We start from the raw sequence: 15819 nt of genomic DNA, 5'->3' as shown, positions 1-15819 counted from the left end.
GTGCTGAAGAAATGCCACATGCTGTTGGCCCTTTGGGTGGGTGTGTGAGACCTGGGCACTCACAGAACCCCCTTCCCTCCCCAGGGACTTAGAGGAGCTCAACAACTGGCCAGTCTGTTGTATAAAATGGTTAAGCTTCTTCCTTACTGTGGTTCTGAAATAACAGCAGGATAGAAAACAGGCACAGGTTGTCAGGCATCTATGAACCTGACTGAAAGAGAGAAGTCAAGCTCAGAGCAAGAATGTCCTCTCTGGCCTTGACACCTTCGAAAACTGGGACAAGAGTATCTTTTCCCTTCTCTTTCTTCACAACAATGCTATAATAGAAGATGAACTAGGGCAGGAAATGATCCCTTCTCTTCAGATGAAAGCCTTCATTTCCATGACCATATAGCAGATATAAAAATTAGTTGTCAATATAGAAACAGAGTGGCCGATACTAAAGTAAAATTTAGAAAGCGTGACTGACAGCCTCTTTAAAAAGAAAAACACCTTTGTGCCAACCAAGTCTCACCCCACTTTCCCAAAGATGAGTTAAATCGAAAGAAGGACAGACCATGCAAAACTTTTCTACATTTTTAATGTAGTGAATTTCTGATGTTAAAATGGAGTAGCATAAAGGTGACAACCAAAAACGTGGCTCTTGCAGTCTGATCTCTGAACATCCACACCCTTTCACCTTGCGTGTGTGGAAGAAGAAAGAGCAGAAGATAAAATCACTTCCACCTGGACCACTGCTTCTCTTTATCTGTTAAAGGCACGTATATCACTCCCATCAGAGGCTTCATTTTGACACTGCCATCTTGCAGCTTGTCATACTGCTCCAACATCTGGTTTCCACCTGCAGGACCAACTGGCAATATCAATCTTCCACCAGGCTTTAACTGGTCTATTAACTAAAAGAAAGAGAAAAGGACACACACACCAAGTTATAGATTTTTTATTAATAGTCATTTTATATCACTATACACAACTTTCAGTGTCCATGGGCAGAAAGCAGAAATGTACCTTACTTAGTGCATACATTCTTCCATTGTTAAACTTGTTACTCAATTACTCACTCACTCATTTACTACTGACCTCCTCTACTACAGTACAAATTCTCTGATGACGGGGACTGTGTCTTATTCATCTTTGTGCCCTTAGCATCAAACATAGTACCTAGTACAACTGCAAAGCTCAAAATCTTTGAGTTGAACCACATAATATGGACTATCCTCTTGAGAAGACCAAAGGCAAAGCAGAAAATTTCAATTCCTGTATGCCTGTTATCAATCTTTGTAGTTTGGGAGGCAAGAGGGGAAGTGTAGACAATCAGCAAGGAATCCCTATCCTATCTAAGAATTTAAGGCATCACTGAACCAGAGATAAGGGAACTCTGGTTTTATGACTGAGTTTAGGATCACAGGCAGCATGACGTGATAAAGGAAGGTAGGGCTGGGGTCCCTGCAGCATTAGAACGAGGACGCCGCTGTTAATGAAGAACCAAAATTGCTCAGTTAAAGCCCCTCTGGTTAGAAAATTTTTAAGTCACATGTTACAATGTGAATGCAGCCTGAAAGATGATCATCAATCAAAAAGAGTAAGGAAAAAAACCTTCCCAGAGAAGGGTGTCCTTAATTAAAATTCTGGTTGTCAGCAAGTCTATCTTATTTTTTCCCTTTTAATTCCTCTAAATGTCAAGATTTTCAATGAAAAAATAGGCTTCTTCCCTCTCCCTCAATCTTGCTCCTTTAATCCATTAATTTTAAAACCTTTTAGCTGTCTTTTTTTATAGTGCTTACTTCTAAAGCATGTCATTTTTTTTTAACTGAAATATAATTGACATATAAACACTGTGTTAGTTTTAGGTGTACAACATAATGATTCAATATATGTATATAATGTAAAATGCTTACTACAATAAACTTAATTAACATCTATTATCACACATAATTACAATTGTTTTCTTGTGATGAAAACTTTTAAGGTTTACTCTCTTAGCAACTTTTAATTATATAATATAGTATTATTAACTATAGTCAATATAGTCAATAATTAACATAGTATTAATTATAGTCACCACCCTGAATAACATTTCCTTTTCTACTTCAAATTATATGCCAGATGAGGACTAAGCTCTCATACATGAACACCTGTCCCTCAGTATCCAAGGGGGGCTGGTCCCAGGACCTTATCTCTGATACCAAAATCCACAGACATGCAAGTTCCTTATAGACAATGGTGTAGTACTTCCATATAACCTATACATCCCATGTACTTTAAATCATCTCTAGATTACTTATTACATTTAATACAAGGCATACACCATGTAAACAGTTGCCAGGTACAACTTCAAACTGCAACAACAAATTCAAGTTCTCTGCTTTTTGGAACTTTCTGGAAAATTTTTTCTGAATATTTTCGATCTGTGATTGGTTGAATCCTTGAATGTGGAACCCTTGGATACAAAGGGCCAGCTGCATTCTGCTTCTTTCCCCTAATCCAACCAATATCATTTTTTTATGAAAACCGTTTTCTGTTATGACTGTGTAAACATAACTTGCACCTGAGCCAAGAGGTACTCAGTTACTGTTTCCTTTCTTATAGAATAGTTGTTTTCTCTGCAGTTAAAAACTGAAGCTTTTTCCTTTTTTTCACTCACTTAATTTTCTTTGTAACTGTTTCTCCCAACAGCTTCTTGACGAAATTTTTATACAGTCAAATCTATTTATAAGCACCTTCCTTTTTTCTTTTACTTCTCTCTCTTTTTTTGTAGGCTCCCTTCTAGTTCTTTTCCTCCTCTGCTCTAAATCTGGACTGGTTAGTCTCCGGGCCTGCTGCATAGCTGTCATGCTGGGACTTCCCTTTGCAACAATACTGGCAACTCTGACCATTTCTCTCCTGAACAAGCTGTCCTACCTTCCTAGACGCCATGGCTGCTTCCTTCTGGTTTCTCCCACTGTCTCTCTACTCCCTCATTTTTTGATGACATTTAAAGCAATTCCTCCAGAAGTATTCTGTGAAACAGTACTGTGGAATACTTTTAAAGAGATTGAGATTTGCAAGTCTAAAATTATCTTTCTTCTATGTATTTAGTGATATGTGCAGGTACAGGATTCAAGACTGGAAACTGGAAATCATTTTCAGTTCACAATTGTGATGCTTTGCCTCTGACTTGTTCATTCTAATGCTGCTTATCTACAGATTGATGCCTTTCTGATTACTGACCCTTAATGAATGATCCATTTTGTTTTCCTGGAAACTTTTAGAATATTCTCTTTATAACACTCTGAAATTTCATGGTGATACTGTGGGTCCCCCCCCTTTTAAAAAATTCATTATACTAGGTACTCAATAGATGTTTTTAAACTACAGAATCATGTCTTTCAGTTCTTGGAAATTTTCTTAGGGCTTAGGGCTGATTGTTCCTCATAAAGAATTTCAAGCAGCAGCTCCTCTTTTCAGGCCACAATGTCATCTCTGGTTTCCAAGGTCCTGATGCCTCCAGTTTTTAAGCTGTTGCTGAGTTCTGCAAAACAAACGGCCTCTGCACTGATATTCCCCTCTGTAGTCTCTTTGGTTTAGCTTCCTCCACCCTTTCAGGTCAGTTATTACTCCATCTGCTTTTCTGTCTTCATACACTGTAGCATTCAGGACTGTTAAGTATAATCTCCTAGATAACTGAATATAGAGTTTCATATTTCTTGTTTCTTGTTTTTCTAGCTGTTACGAGGCGGTATCCAAAGGAGGCATAAACATCCTGACTCTATTATCTTAAAACTGGAAAGCGCCTCCAGCATGTATGTCTATCTTCAAATTTAATCAGATGTAAAGAGCCACCCCCCAAATAATACTCCACCTGCGACTACAAATGTTCAAATTCATACTGAGCTAAAGCCAGAAATGCCCTTCAAGATCATCTTAGGATCTTAGTAGGGAAGATGAGTCCTGTCCCCAAGAATCTTTCATTTAAACACATTTCTATTTTATATTTTAATTGTTCTTCCTAGGTTGCCAATATTTTCAAAAAACAAAAAAAGTTTAAGAAGTTAAAAAAAAAACCTACTGATCATGTGTTCGTATATGAAAATTCATTATTTACTTATGACTTGTACAACTTTCTACATCATGTTAATACTTCTGTTAAAAACTACTAGTTTGGTCTTTTTAAAAAAATAGATAACAGGGCCAGAGAGAATAGTTCATTTTCCTAAAGTCATTCAGCCAATGAGTAACAAGTCAGTAATCAGAACAAATCTCCAAACTTTCAGCTCCTCATAACTGTGTAAACACACACAAAACTACGTCCAGGTTGGGGAGTTAATGAGACTGGGCAAAAGAGACAGAGTCAATTTTAGCCCCTTGTCATCTAGTTAAGAACTGTGTAAAAATCACATGTAATAGAAATCTAAGCCAAGGATTATTTGGGCTGACATAAGTTTATCAGAGTCTTACTAAAATGAAAACTCAATTTTGTACTTAAATATTTCCTTGACTATGTAATATACACTACTGGAATATCCTACCTTCTCATTGCAACTATGCAAATTAAGATTTCCTTCTTCCTACTATTCAAGATTCAGTTCAAATTTTATTACTGTATGAAATCTCCTTCACTATTCTATACAACATACTCCCCTTCCTCTGAACTCCTACAGTGCATATTTTCTTTTCCCTTCAATATCTATCATATGCTGACGATATGCTATCAAATCATTCATTTCTCTGACATATGTACGATAGATCTCTTCTAGTAAAGTCAGTGAGGATAAGATGTATGACAAATACTTCCTGGTCTTACCCATGCACCTAACATAGTCTTGTACATAACACACCAAGTGATTACCAGGTCATGAACTCCAGAGGGAATTGCCCAATTTTACTGGTGTACTAGTTCTTAGTTGAATCAAATACTGCTCGAAATAAGACAGTCACGAGCTGTGGCTTAGTCATCTTCATGTCATTTATACAACTGTTTGTATATGAAAAAAAACTGCCTAATAATTAAAATACACAGCTAATTAAAATTAAAATTCAATTTAAAAAATTGAGCATAATTATCGGCCAAAAAAAAAAAGGGGTACAATGTAACATAGATGGTATTTTCAACATCAACAGAAGTCATTTCCTATAAATGTTTAAGAGCTTTAATTGAATGAAGTAGACAAACACAGAAAAAAAAAAAACCAACTCACTGCCTGGGGCACAACTGGGGCTGCAGCTCCCACGTGAATAGCATCGTAAGGGGCTTCTGCGGCGTATCCCATTCGTCCATCCCCCACTGAAAGAAAACAGTGCTGTAAACACCTGTTCTGACAGAATTACCCAGCGTGAAGAATTACAGGGGGTTTAAAGCGGCAAAAGGACAGATCTTTTTAAAATCACTTAACCAAGTGATGCTGGGACAATGGATAATTCAAAGAAAAAATAGACACTTGGAACCCCACACCTCACGAATACACAAAAATGAACGTCAAAAAGATCAAAGATCTAAATGTAAAAAGTTAAAACGGTAGTATGTCCGAGAAATAATTCAAGGATGTATCTTCATGATTTCAGAGTACCTTAAATAGGATACAAAAAACACTACAAGAAATGGGTAAGTCTGGCTATATTAAAATTAAGAGTTTTTAATTATCAAAAAGAACAGTTAAGAGAGTAAAAAGACAGATCACAGAGTGGGAGAAGAGATTTACAATATGTATAAATAGACAAAAGGTTAGTGTATAAAAGTCCTACAAATAAAAGAAAAATATAAATAACTCAATATCTGAATAGACATTTCACAAAAGAGGAAATCCAAATGGCCAAACATATGAAAAAGTGTTCAACTTCACTGATTAATATTAAAATACAAAATTAAAACCACAGAGATACTACCATACACTAAGTGGGTAAAGAGAAAAATTTAGTCATCCCAAGTATTGGGATTGTGAGGTGAAGCAATAGGAACCTTGATATATTACTGATGGGAATGTAAGTTGGTTCAGTCACTTAAAAAAACAATTTTTGCAATATCTATGGTCACTCTATGAACTTGTAGCAACACATCTACAGAAATAAGTGCTTGTATGATGAGTGTATATCAGCACCTGGACTTATGTACACTGCAGCACTGTGAGCATCTCTCAACCAGAAACAACCCAAAACATCCATCTACAGTAGCATTAATAAAAAATGTTGGTAATGTTCCTACATTCGACTGCTATACAGCAATAAAAGTCAACCACCATGCAAAAAGGATGAATCTTACAAACATAATAATGAATGAAAAGTCATTCATCATAGAATATGTACCATATGATTCCATTAAGCTAACATTGAAGATATTAAACATCATTTACGGAACTGCAATTAGGTAGTAAATGCCTAAAACTAGTGATACTAGTCACCACTAGGGAAAAGAGAGGTAGTTACAATGAGGAAACAGAAAGCAGAGGACGCTCAAGGTGCTGATAAAGTCCTATTTCTTGATCAGTGTGGTGATTAAACAGGTGCTTGGTAAGCTTCACATTTATGTTTTCTGCATATTTTCAGGTCTGTTATTTTTCTCAATATAAAACATACTCACATGGAAATGTGTCCACAAATACTACTGAATGGAAAGTGAAGTTACTCAGTCGTGTCCGACTCTTTGCGACCCCATGGACCATGACCTACCAGGCTCTTCCGTCCATGGGATTTTCCAGGCAAGAGTACTGGAGTGGGTTGCCATTTCCTTCTCCAGGGCATCTTCCTGACCCAGGGATCGAACCCGGGTCTCCCGCATTGCAGGCAGACGCTTTACTGTCTGAGTCACCAGGGAAGCCAACTAAAGAACAATATGTAGAGTATAAGTCAATCTAAAAACTGTGTGTGTGTGTACAATTTATTCATACATATATTTATATGTCTAAAAACCTGAGGAAAAAAAGAGGCTTTCTTTACCTTACACACCTCTGTGTACCGCTTACATTGTCTACATTCCACACTGATTACTCTGATGTCACTTCTTAAAGAAGCAGTGAAGAGAGAACTCAACATGACATCTTCTGAAACGGTTAACAGTCATGTCACCCGTGGTCAAGGCGGAAGCAGCATAACATTTTAGTTTATTTTCTTGCTTAGTACGTAAAAGTGAATGTTAAAAAAAAAAAAGCAATAATTAGCTCTGAATATTATTGTCGCTTGCATGGGACTTTTCTGAAAACAAAAATTCTCCAGAGAGGAAATTTTCAAAGCTCTCTGATACTTACCAACCAGTTGCACCCTCCCTGAAGACAAAAGCATTGGATCATCCTTTCTGACATTATTTATTGAGTCATCTACTAGCTCTTTAATGTGGTCAATTCCTATGACTTTTCCACTAGGTCCAACCTAGAAGTGAGAATAATTCAATGGTTTTAATTAGTTTTTATAAGGTGTCAATAAATTATTTCTTTATCCAAAGTCATATTCAGCAATGAGAAATCAGGACAAATAAACAGTTTAAGCCTCTAATTTGATTGTTAAACACTCAGTTTATTATATATTATTTGGCAAATACAACTTTCTCAGCCATAACCCTAAGTGAATGATGATATGTCAGTAATTACAAAGCTAGAATTATAAAAATGTATAATACTAAGAAAAATGGTATCTTCCTTCATTTTTTTCAGACCCAGAACCCTGAAATGGGACTTAGCTACCAATATTAAATGGTAGCTATTAGTGCAACCATTTTTTATTTAAATTCCATTGAAAAGTGTGACTTTAAACATAAAACAGATACATAAAAATTTTATAGGAATTTCTATACTGATCCTGTTGCCACATATGGGAAATATAAAAATACATAAAAATATCAAAAGACCCTAAATATAAATATTAACTGTAGAACAAAATTAACACAATAAAGACTCTGAAGTCAGACTATCTGGGTTTACATCTAAGTTTCTTACTTACAACTATACAACCTTGACAAGTTATTCTATCAATCAGGTTCCTCAGCTGTAAAGTGAGGAGGAAGTGGGTACCTACCCCATAAATGACATGAGGACTAATAAGAGAATACATGAAAAGCATCGTGAACACTGACCAGCACATGGTAAACGTATGAAAAACATTAATTAGTATCATTCTCAAAAAGATAACTCAGAAATAAAATGACTTTTTAAAAAATGATAATGCCTCTGAAACCATAAACAGTCAAGTGTAGAAAACAAGTCATTAATTAAACACCATTTCTAGTATTTAATTACATCCCATTTAGTTCAGTTCAGTTCAGTCACTCAGTCGTGTCCGACTCTTTGCGACCCCATGAACTGCAGCACGCCAGGCCTCCCTGTCCATCACCAACTCCCGGAGTTTACTCAAACTTATGTCCATCGAGTTGGTGATGCCATCCAGCCCATTACTGAGGGTTAAATTTATACAAAACAAGTCAAACAACTGAAAAGGAATATCTGAATCCTTATTGTGTGCCTGGCACTGTTCTGGAGGCTTAGGATACATCAATGAAAAAAACTCAGACAAAATTCCCACCACTCTGGAGCTTACATTCTAATAGCCTGCCAATTATACATTCATAGCAAATTAAATGGATTCTAGTCAAAAAGGACCCATAAATCCTAACTTAACTAGACCATAACCTTCCAAGCTGGCCTCCAGGTATAGATTTTTCATAATCAACCTGACTTGATTATCTGAGCACAGATAAACTTTTACTCCAAGGTGCCTGAGTGTGCCTCCAGACTTAAACTCAGAATAGGCATTATCGGATAAGCCTCTGATGATGAAATTTGCAGTATAATAAAATAAAATAAAAATGCATTAATTTTTCTTAATGTAAAAAGAGCTCTCCTTCAAACCTAATAAACCTATTGTTTGGATATCAGGTTGTATTCGGTTCTGCCAGATGAGAACTTATAAGAATGAAATTTGGGAGCTCTTGGTTGCCACTGTGTGATCACAAGAGAAAAGCATATCGGAGAATGCAGAGAACTTGTGGAGGAGAGCCAAGTCAAACCAAGAACCAGAGAGAAACTCACTGTCCATAACAACTTGAGATCTTTCTCTGAATCCAGCCATATAAGAAGCCAGAGAGACCTCTAGACTTTTCCATGATATAACCAAATAATTCCCTTCTAGTTCTGCCAGAGTTCAACTGAATGTTCTGTCACCATCACAACAAAAAGAAATCCTAGGTGACATATATTCTAATTGCTATCTTAACAGAATTTAAAAAGAAAGAAAACCTTCAAAAACTGCTAGTGAAAAAGATACACAGCCAAATCATATAATATGCTTCTGTTGGGGCCAGAATAGTAAATAAAGCTCTTACCATACGTGCAAAACACGCAGTAAGGATTCCACTTCCAGATCCTACATCAAGAGCTTTAGCTCCTTCATGCAACTGATCAAATAGAAGTTCTAGTGCATATGCATGCTGCCAAAAGAAAACAAAGCAAGGATTCATTTTTATTCCCAGGATTCTATAAAGTATATATACATGGCATATGAATAAAGCTGCTAACTTCTCAACAATTTTTCCACTACTGTCATCTACCAAAACAATGAAAACATAACATATTATATACTTATACCTACAGAGGAACTATGCAAGAACATTTTAGTTTGATTAAAATTCTTGTGTTTAAAGTGTTTCAGTAATTTTAGATCTCCAGTATATGAATATTTAAAATTTAACTAATTCAAAGTAAAAAGCTACAAAAAGAACAAATATGCCTAATGAGAGATACTTAAGTTAGCTTCAATCTTCCATAACAAATAGATAATCTTAAAAGATATTAATATACCATAAGATAATATAATAATCTTTTTAATAATCTTGTAAAGTATATCCATAGGATAAATAGCTAGAGGTGGAAGTAAGGGGGCCAAAGGATACATATTTTTATGTTTACAGTGTAAATTACATATCAAATAAAGTCACTGGTTAACGTTTGGACCAAACCAAGAAATAAAGACTTCTCTATTCCATCCTCTTTATGAACTTACATTTTAGTACTTTTCCAAAATGTGAGGTTAGAATTAATAAATGGTATCTCAAAAGCTGTCCTTAAATGCCTAGTATGTTCACTACTAAAAATCATCAGATCCAATAGCAATAAGCACAGTCACTATCAGATAAAAATATACATCCATGAATCCACAGTGACAGTAAGTAAATATATCCCTCAACACACACATAAATGGAGGATAGGGAGAAACTGTTCCCAAATGTTCCAAATACAGATGAAATAATGAACTTAGAAAACTGCCATTTGGCAACAAGTTCAGTAATAACTGATTTAAGTCAAAAATCACAAATGGATGCTGAAACTGGTATATTATCACTTGATAAGGAAACACTCTCAAAGTGTTTGCCCAAGACACATTGATTACAAAAGGGAAAAATAATAACTTTACAATGGAGGTCAGAAGTTTCTTAGTGGAGAAACTTGACTGACATTACCTCAATCAGATGATTAAAGTTACTATTACCAAAAATGGAACACTCTGACATTACACAATATCTGCAATATTCCAGGAAAAAATGCATAACTCATATCTAATCGAGAAGAAAAATCAGACCAACCTAAATTGAGAGGAAATCTATAAAATAACTGGCCTGTATTCATAAATATTTTCAAGACTATAAAAGAAAAAAACTAAGGCACTGTTCTAGATTAAAAAGACATGGCAATTGAATGAAACTCCTGATCTGTAACTTTCTTTTTCTATAAAGGACATTACTAGAACAACTGACAACATCTTAATGAGGTCTGTAAAGTAGCTAACAGTGTTGTATCAATGTTAATTTCCTGATTTTGACAACTGTAGTATGGTTATTTAGGTGAACGTTCTATTTTTAGAGATAAAGAGCATTCTGTTTACAAATTACACCTACAGAGTTCATAAAAATATATGTATATTTATATATATATATGTGTGTGTGTGTGTGTGTGTGTGTATATATATATATATATATATCTTCCTCCCCCCATATAAATAGGGGGAGGGAAAGAGAAGGAGAGAGAATAAATGATAAACCAAATGTAATACAATGATAATACTTGAGGAATATGGCTAAACAGCATCTGGGAATTATTTGTACTATTCTTAGAATATTTCTGTAAGTTTGAAATTATGTCAAAATTAAAAACAAAATTTTTCTTAATCATCAGATACAGGTTACCATTCAAAATGGAGGACAGAATGGAAACTCCCTAACTTAGCTGATAAAAGCTAAAATACTGGTTACCTACAGGATGGAGGTTGACTGGGAAAAGAAGCCTTTCTGACTGAGGGAGCTTTCTGGAGTGCGGGAAATGACGTGGGTAGAGGTCACACATATGTAGACATGTAACATTCATCAAGTTGTACACTTAAGATGTGTGCACTTTGAAAAAATAAAAGTGAAGTCACTCAGTCGTGTCCAACTCTTTGCGACCCATGGACTGTAGGCTATTCTACCCATGGAATTTTCCATGCAAGGATATTGGAGTGGGTTGCCATTTCCTTCTCCAGGAGATTTTCTCGACCCAGGGATTGAATCCGGGTCTCCCACACTGCAAGCAGACTCTTTACTGTCTGAGCCACTTTTGGGTATACTGCAATTTAATAAAAAAACTTTGAAAATACTATTTACTCCAATCACTAAAAGTGGGTGGTACAGACATATATGTACCTCCTGATGCAATGAACAGAAGAACCATTAGGAAATTTTCTTGAAAAGTAAAAAAAAGGAAAGTTAAATACGGCTAAGAATCATTTAATCAAATTCAGAATATGGGAACTTCTATAGGATAAATGAACAAACTTTGTCAATAAATAGATGGTATTTTCAAAAAGGAGACTATTAAAATGAAAAGAGACTTAAAAAGACTAATAAGGTGTAACATAAGGCTCTTGTCTGGATCCTGACTTAAGCAAATCAACTATGAAAGCTGATAAAGTTTGAACATGGACTAGGTATAAGATAATACTAAGGAACATTGTTAGGCATGATATGGTATTGTAGTTGTGCTTTTAATCCTTCAGATTTATACTATTTAGGGGTAAAATGATATTATGTTTGGGATAGCTTTAACATATTTCAGTAAAAAAGAAATAACTTTATAAAATAAGATTAGCAAACTGTTCGTAATTAATGAAGCTGGGTGATTGGCTACATGAGGGTTTATTGTATTATCCTATTTGCATGTGTGGTGTTGGAAACTTTCCATTTAAAAATTTTTTTAAAGACATTGAGGCTACCTTTTCCCACAATTAACACAAAAAGTGGAGAAGGCTATTAATAGATGCAGCCTCATATAATCTGAAGATTTTGAAACCGTGTTCCAGAAAGTAATTAAGGTTCTGCAGAACCTATTTAGGAGCAACACGCAAATGTAGACTGGTGGGTACTGTGTTTGGGAAGAGTTATAGAAAACTAAATTTTTCCATTTTTCATATGGATTCTTTTGCAAAGAGCTTCTTGCCTAATGAGTGAAAACCACTGGTACTATGAAAAAGAGTCCTGGATTAAATGTTCAAAGTACTGCTATAAAGGATATCATAGGAAGATGGCGGAGGAATAGGACGGGGAGACCACTTTCTCCCCTACAAATTCATCAAAAGAACAATTGAACGCAGAGCAAACTTCACAAAACAACTTCTGATCGCTAGCTGAGGACATCAGGAGCCCAGAAAAGCAGCCCATTGTCTTTGAAAGGAGGTAGGACAAAATATAAAAGGTAGAAAGAGAGATAAAGAGCTAGGGACTGAGACCTGTCCGGGAAGGGAGTCTTAATAGAGAAAGTTTCCAAACACCAGGAAACTGTCGCACTGGCGGGTCTGGGGGAAGTTTTCGAATCTCGGAGGGCAACCTAACTGGGAGGGAAAAATAAATAAAACCCACAGATTATGTGCCTAAAAGCAACTCCCAGCAGAAAAGTACCCCAGACGCCGCATCCGCCACCAGCAAGTAGGGGCGGAACGAAGAGGAGCTGGCGGCATTGCTGAGGGTAAGGACCAGGCCTGAGTGCCCTGAGGGCAATCGGAGGGAGCTTTTGTGAGATTCCAACTTAAACTGTGGGATATCAAAAGAGAGAGAGAAAATTAACCGGCCGTTCCCAGAACAAAGGGTCTGAGCAAGTCCAGAGAAGAGCTAGCCCGCGGCTGACCGGCCCAGCCCCCCGCCCCCCAGGAAGGGGGGAGGGGAAAGGGGCAAACTCGGCCCCAGAGACGGCACCTCCTACCACACTGCAAACAGGCCTCCAGTTTCTAACCAAAGACTTTCTGAGATTCTGGATGGTCAACATCCGCAGGGAGGGTCGCGGCTAAACTCAAGGTGCACGCACCCAACCGGCGGCGCGGAAACTGAGGCTGGGGCCTCGGAGGGGAGAAGGCGCGCCGCACCCGCGGAGAGTGCGCCCGTCAAGCTCCTGGCTGCCTGAGCTGCTGGGCCGGGGAAGGCACAAAATGCAGGGGCAACCGAGTCCCCACTTTTGTGGAACACCCGAGGGCTGGAACCGCACGCAACGCAGGGCCCGCTCCATATAGAGCAGCCGGGAGCCTGAGCAGCGTAGAGGGGAAAGCAGTTCCCCTCCCTCTTCCCAGCGCGAGGGAACTAGCGAACCTGAACTAGAGACCACCTCCGCCCGCCTGGGTCAGGGCGGAAATTAGGCTCTGAAGAGACGGGCAAACAGAAGCCAAATAATCAAAGGGAACCGCTTCAGAAGGGACTGGTGCAACAGATTAAAATCCCTGTAGGTAACACCGACTACACCGGAAGGGGCCTGTAGATATCGAGAAGTGTAAGCTGGAAAGAGGAGCTATCTGAAACTGAGCCGAACCCACACTGACCGCAACAGCTCCAGAGAAATTCCTAGATATATTTTTACCTTTTTTTTTTAATTAAAAAATTTTTTTCCTTTTTTATTTTTTTCTCTTTTATTTTCTTTTAAAATCCCTATTACTCCCCCACTACTCCTTAACTTTCATTTTCATATATTTTTACAATTTTTTTAATTAGGAAAAAAAATTTTTTTTTCTTTTCTTTTCTTTTTTTCTTATTTTCTTTTAGTCCTCTATTACTCCTCTACTACTCCTTAATTTTCATTTTCATTTCACTATAACCTTGCAAAAAAAAAAAAGAGAAACCCTATTTTAAAACTGAATTTCATATATATCTCTAAAATTTTTTGTGTTTTTCTTTTTAATATTGTATCTTTAAGAGTCTAACCTCTACTCTAGATTTTTAATTTTTGTTTTTCAGTATATGATATAAATTTTGGACATTTAAGAATCCAATATTCAGTTCCCATTTTTATTCAGGAGTATGTTGATTACTCTCTCCCACTTTTGACTCTCCGTTTTCTACCTCAGAACACCTCTATTTCCTCCTTTCCCCTTCTCTTCCCAGTCCAATTCTGTGAATCTATGTGGGTGTCTGGGCTATGGAGAACACTCTGGGAACAGACAACTGTGTAGATCTGTCTCTCTCCTCTTGAGTCCCCCTTTTTCTCCTCCTGCTCATCTCTATCTCCCTCCTCCCTCTCCTCTTTTTCATGTAACTCTGTGAACCTCTCTGGGTGTCCCTCATGGTGGAGAATCTTTTCACCATTAACCTAGAAGTTTTATTATCAGTGCTGTTTAGTTGGAGAAGTCTTGAGACTACTAGAACAATAAAACTGAAATCCAGAGGCAGGAGACTTAAGCCCAAAACCTGAGAACACCAGAAAACTCCTGAATACACGAAACATTAAGAAATAAGAGACCATCCAAAAGCCTCCATACCTACACTAAAACCAACCACCACCCAAGAGCCAGTAAATTTCAGAGCAAGACATACCACGCAAATTCTCCAGCAATGCAGGAACATAGCCCTGAGCGTCAACATACAGGCTGCCCAAAGTCACACCTAAGACATAGACCCATCTCAAAACTCTTTACTGGGCACTCCATTGCACTCCAGAGAGAAGAAATCCAGTTCCATGCACCAGAACACCAACGCAAGCTTCCCTAACCAGGAAACCTTGACAAGCCAATCGTCCAACCCCACCCACTGGGTGAAACCTCCACAATAAAAAGGAACCACAGACCTCCAGAATACAGAAAGCCCACTCCAGACACAGCAATCTAAACAAGATGAAAAGGCAGAGAAATACCCAGCAGGTAAAGGAACATGAAAAATGCCCACCAAGTCAAACAAAAGAGGAGGAGATAGGGAATCTACCTGAAAAAGAATTTAGAATAATGATAATAAAAATGATCCAAAATCTTGAAAGTTACAAGTTACAAGTTATGGAGTTACAGATAAATAGCCTGGAGACAAAGATTGAGAAGATGCAAGAAATGTTTAATAAAGACCTAGAAGAAATAAAAAAAAGTCAATTAAAAATGAATAATGCAATAAATGAGATCAAAAACACTCTGGAGGGGACCAAGAGTAGAATAACAGAGACAGAAGATAGGATAAGTGAGGTAGAAGATAAAATGGTGGAAATAAATGAAGCAGAGAAGAAAAAAGAAGAAAGAATCAAAAGAAATGAGGACAACCTCAGGGACCTCTGGGACAACGTGAAACACCCCAACATTCGAATCATAGGAGTCCCAGAAGAAGACAAAAAGAAAGGCCATGAGAAAATACTCGAGGAGATAATAGCTGAAAACTTCCCTAAAATGGGGAAGGAAATAGCCACCCAAGTCCAAGAAACTCAGAGAGTCCCAAACAGGATAAACCCAAGGCGAAACACCCCAAGGATATCATAGGGACAACTGGAAAAATGTAAAAGGAGTTTGAAGATTAAATGGTAGTAATGTGTCAATATTCATGTCCTGGTTTTGATGGCTATATTGTGGTTGTATAGGAGAATGTCCTTTATAGGAAAT

At 37.2% G+C, this 15819-nt stretch overlaps 1 protein-coding gene across 2 annotated transcripts in view; it reads right to left on the bottom strand.

Annotated features, from left to right (window-relative positions):
* Window positions 1-15819, bottom strand: part of PCMT1 (protein-L-isoaspartate (D-aspartate) O-methyltransferase) — a 43002-nt gene that overhangs the window by 9532 nt on the left and 17651 nt on the right. For both annotated transcript variants that reach the window (XM_043888207.1, XM_043888206.1), the window contains exons 4-7: window positions 9284-9388; window positions 7218-7338; window positions 5178-5263; window positions 727-896 (exon numbers count right to left, since the gene is read on the bottom strand). In XM_043888207.1, the coding sequence (XP_043744142.1) occupies window positions 727-896; window positions 5178-5263; window positions 7218-7338; window positions 9284-9388 (482 nt within the window). The remainder of the gene's footprint in view (window positions 1-726; window positions 897-5177; window positions 5264-7217; window positions 7339-9283; window positions 9389-15819) is intronic.

The sequence above is a fragment of the Cervus elaphus genome, chromosome 26, assembly GCF_910594005.1.
Source record: "Cervus elaphus chromosome 26, mCerEla1.1, whole genome shotgun sequence".
Taxonomy (NCBI): domain Eukaryota; kingdom Metazoa; phylum Chordata; class Mammalia; order Artiodactyla; family Cervidae; genus Cervus; species Cervus elaphus.
The sequence above is the reverse complement of the archived record's forward strand: the minus strand, read 5'-3'. Positions and strand labels throughout refer to the sequence as shown.